At 42.7% G+C, this 4010-nt stretch overlaps 1 protein-coding gene across 1 annotated transcript; it reads left to right on the top strand.

Annotated features, from left to right (window-relative positions):
* The first annotated feature begins 1380 nt into the window (after positions 1-1380).
* On the top strand, positions 1381-3205 carry LOC132105652 (antigen WC1.1-like). Its single transcript, XM_059510939.1, has 4 exons — positions 1381-1693; positions 1890-2103; positions 2214-2285; positions 2771-3205. The coding sequence occupies exons 2-4, from the start codon at positions 1890-1892 to the stop codon at positions 3100-3102; spliced, it is 618 nt and encodes a 205-aa protein (XP_059366922.1). The 5' UTR covers positions 1381-1693; the 3' UTR covers positions 3103-3205.
* The last annotated feature ends 805 nt before the right edge of the window (positions 3206-4010 follow it).

The raw sequence follows: 4010 nt of genomic DNA, 5'->3' as shown, positions 1-4010 counted from the left end.
CATAAAAAAATGTATATATGTAGAAAACACTTTGAGTGTTCAAAATGTAATTGGATGTAAAACTTGACACATCTAAAACCTGCTCACATAATGCTTACTTTTATGCAATATAAACAGGTCATAAACGCTCCAGACTTGCTGATGGGTCTAATCTTTGCTCTGGGAGGTTAGAGATACTTCATGATCAGATGTGGATGTCAGTGTGTGATGCTGTCTTTGACCAGCAGGATGCAGAGGTTGTGTGTAGAGAGCTGGACTGTGGGGCTCCTGTACAGGTGCTGGGAGCAGCTGCTTTTGGTAAAGGAGACACTCAGATGTGGACACAAGAGATTCAGTGTAGAGGAGATGAATCTCATATTTCATTCTGTTCAGTATCATCACTTGAACACAACTGCACCTTTGACAATATTGTGGGACTGATCTGCTCTGGTTAAGTATAAATATTCAGCAACCCTTCATTTGTTTTTGATTCTAGGTCATGTCTTAGATTTGAGTTATAATGTGATCAATCTAATGACTTAAGAATGTTTTATGCATTGTTTCTGAACTCTTTTTACTTTGCTCAGGTTACACTGATCTCAGACTGATAAATGGCTCAGACACTTGTTCTGGAAGAGTGGAGCTTCAGTTCATCAAAGAGTGGGGCACAGTGTGTGATGCATGCTGGGATATGAGAGCTGCCAATGTCCTCTGTAGACAGCTGAATTGTGGGATTGCTGTGTCTGTTGTGGGATCAGACTGGTTTGGAGAGGGAAGTTATGAAATCTGGGCTGATGTGTTTGATTGTGACGGGAATGAAACAAAACTCTCAGAATGTTCCATCTCTTCATGGAGTCGAGCTGAATGTTCTCACAGACGAGATGTTGGAGTCATCTGCTCTGGTAAACTTTTTTGACTTTGAGAGCATTATGTTACTAAAAAAAGTTTTTAATGTATTTTATAGGCACTGTTTCATTATATTCTAACACATTTCAGATTCCTCTCTGGCTCTTCATGATGGTCTGGTGCGGTTGTCTGGAGAGAGACAGTGTGAGGGGGAGCTGGAAGTTTTCCTCCATCAGGTCTGGAGGAGACTTCTGCTGGACTCCTGGAGTCTCACTGAATCCTCTGTGGTCTGCAGACAGCTGGGCTGTGGCTCTGTGCTGAACTTCTATGGCTCCTCTTCATCCAGTCCTGAACACAGTCATGAGTGTGTGACGGGCTTCCAGTGCTCTGGGAGTGAAGCTCATCTGAGGAACTGCAGCTCTCCACAAACTCTCAACTGCAGCTCCACACAACAGCTGTACATCACCTGCCTTGGTGAGAACAACAACATCTGGACAGATTCTTCAGTTGTTCGTGATCAGTAATGTGACTTTCTTTCTCTGTATATCAGGTCGTGGGTCCATCAGGCTGGTGGGTTCTGGGGGAGACTGTGCAGGGAGGCTGGAGGTTTTTCACAGCGGCTCATGGGGGACAGTGTGTGATGACTCCTGGGATATTAAAGATGCCCATGTGGTGTGCAGACAGCTGCAGTGTGGAGTGGCCCTCAGTAACCAGCAGGTACCAGCCTGGTTTGGTCCTGGTTCTGGACACATATGGCTGGATGAGGTGGAGTGTGAGGGGAATGAGACGTCCCTGTGGAGCTGCTCTTCTTCAGGCTGGGGAAAACATGACTGTAATCACAAGGAGGATGTAGGAGTCGTGTGCTCAGGTAAACATGCTGCTAAATTGTTTACACTGAAATTAAGTATAAAGTTTTACACATTTCAAAGTGTCCATAATGCTCACATTTTTTAAATTTGACATTTTTTTATGTAGAGTTTAAAGAGATCAGGTTAACTGAGGGCTGTGAAGGGAATGTGGAGGTTTTCTATAATGGATCCTGGGGAAATGTGTGTTTAAACCAGATGGACAGAGACACAGTGAGTCTGATCTGTCAAGAGCTGAACTGTGGAAGATCTGGTGTTTTGTCTGATTCTGCACCAAGACTGAAATCAGCTCCTAACTGGCTGGATAAAGTTACATGTCGACCACATGATTCCACTTTATGGCAGTGTCCTTCTTCACTCTGGGGAGAGAATAACTGTGGTGATGATGAAGTGGCCAAAATCATCTGCTCAGGTAAAACATATATTTTTTCATCAGTAAACAATACAGACATGATCCTTTATTATTAGTGCTTTGAGAAGATGTGTGGAATACATTTAATAATAATTTAATTGATGTTATAGAACAGGAGATCCATGAGTCTCCTCAAAGCTATCTGACATGTTCCACATCTCCCCATCAGAGACAGTGTTCAGGTAAGTTCATTGAACAGAAACAACCATTAAAATTATGAATGTTGAATGCAAACCTTGTTGAAAAAACCAGCACATGCTGGTTAGGTATGTTTTAAGCATGGTAGCTTGTTTAAGCTGGTCCTTAGTTTTTCATGAGCTGTGAAAAGTTGGTTATGAGCTGGTCCTGAGCAGGAGCTAGTTGCTCAGGACCAGCCTAGACCAGCTCAGGACCAGCTCAGGACCAGCTGCCATGCTTCAAAACATATCTAACCAGCATGTGCTGTTTTTTTTCAACAGGGGTTGCATTCAACGTTCATAATTTTCATGGTTGTTTCCATGTTTCCAGGGAAATAAGATAATGGTGTTTTAATATGAGAAACCAGCAGGATTTCATCTTGGAAAATACAAATGATCACACACATACTCCTGTGCAGATGCTGCTGTTCAGACAATACTCTGATGATAATTAATGTATCTATTTTTTTTGTTATGTTTGTGTGTTTTAGATCATCTTCCTCTCAGACTGAGTGGAGGTAAGGACCGGTGCTCTGGGAGGCTGGAGGTGTATCATAACGCTGTGTGGGGCTCAGTCTGTGATGATCAGTGGGACATCAGCGATGCTCAGGTGGTCTGCAGGCAGCTGGGTTGTGGAGCAGCACTGAGGGCTGATGGGAATTCAGTCTTTGGTGCTGGTGAAGGTGTTGTGTGGATGAACAGAGTCGAGTGCAGAGGGAATGAGATTCACCTGTGGGACTGTCCTCTCTCCTTGAAAAACCACAATGACTGCTCCAACAAAGAGCACGCTGGACTCATCTGTGCAGGTCACAACAATCACTGAGGAATAATATTTCCTTTTAGAACATTTTAAAGTGTGTAATGTTGGTATATTCAGAACATTCATAGCTTTGAACATGCTTGTGTCTGTTTTGCCAGATTTGTCAGTGTCCTCTACTCCTGCTACAACAACATCAGCTTCTCCTCCAGTTTCTCCTCCAGTGCGCTCAACATCAGTCTCTCCTCCACAAACTCTCTCCGTCCCCCCAGTGCTTGTGATTGTTCTGGGAGTTGTGCTCTTACTGCTCTTAGTGCCACTGCTTATACTGATTCAGCAGAACAGAGTGATGAGGAGAGGTAGGAGAGATCCAGAGACTGTCATATTGTGTCTTATTCAGTGTGTGATCAAGTCATGTGTTGTGAACTGACAGCAGGTTTGTCTGTCTACACTCACAGCTCTCTCTAAGAGGAGACAGAAGATGAAGACAGAGGCTGTTTATGAGGAGATTCAGCACAGATCGACTAACAGACACAGTCTCTTCACTCAGAGGGGTGAGTAACTGTCATAGTATTGGATTTGTAGTCATCAACAGGATAATCACTTCATACAGAGGGATGAGTGGAATAAATCACACTGATTTATTTGTGGGACCTTGAGTGTTATTTGAAATCATAATATTAGTGTTGAGTGATTCAAAGGCAGTGGAGGTTTGGCAGATTTGTGATTGTGAACATCTGTCTAATGGTTCTACTCCATAGCAGGAAGTGTCCTTTCTGAAGAACAGCATTCTGGGTATGAAGATGCTGATGAGCTTCTTTCAGGTTGGAGGACTTAAATATATTAATGTCATCCGCTACTAAACCCTGTGTACTGCATATTGTGTGATGCATATATAATTAAAAACTTTCTAAAAATATTCCCATATCCTTATATACAACATCAACACATAATTTAGATATAGTTTTTATTTA

This window comes from Carassius carassius, chromosome 26 (assembly GCF_963082965.1).
Source record: "Carassius carassius chromosome 26, fCarCar2.1, whole genome shotgun sequence".
NCBI lineage: Eukaryota > Metazoa > Chordata > Actinopteri > Cypriniformes > Cyprinidae > Carassius > Carassius carassius.
This window is presented reverse-complemented; position numbering and strand designations above follow the sequence as displayed.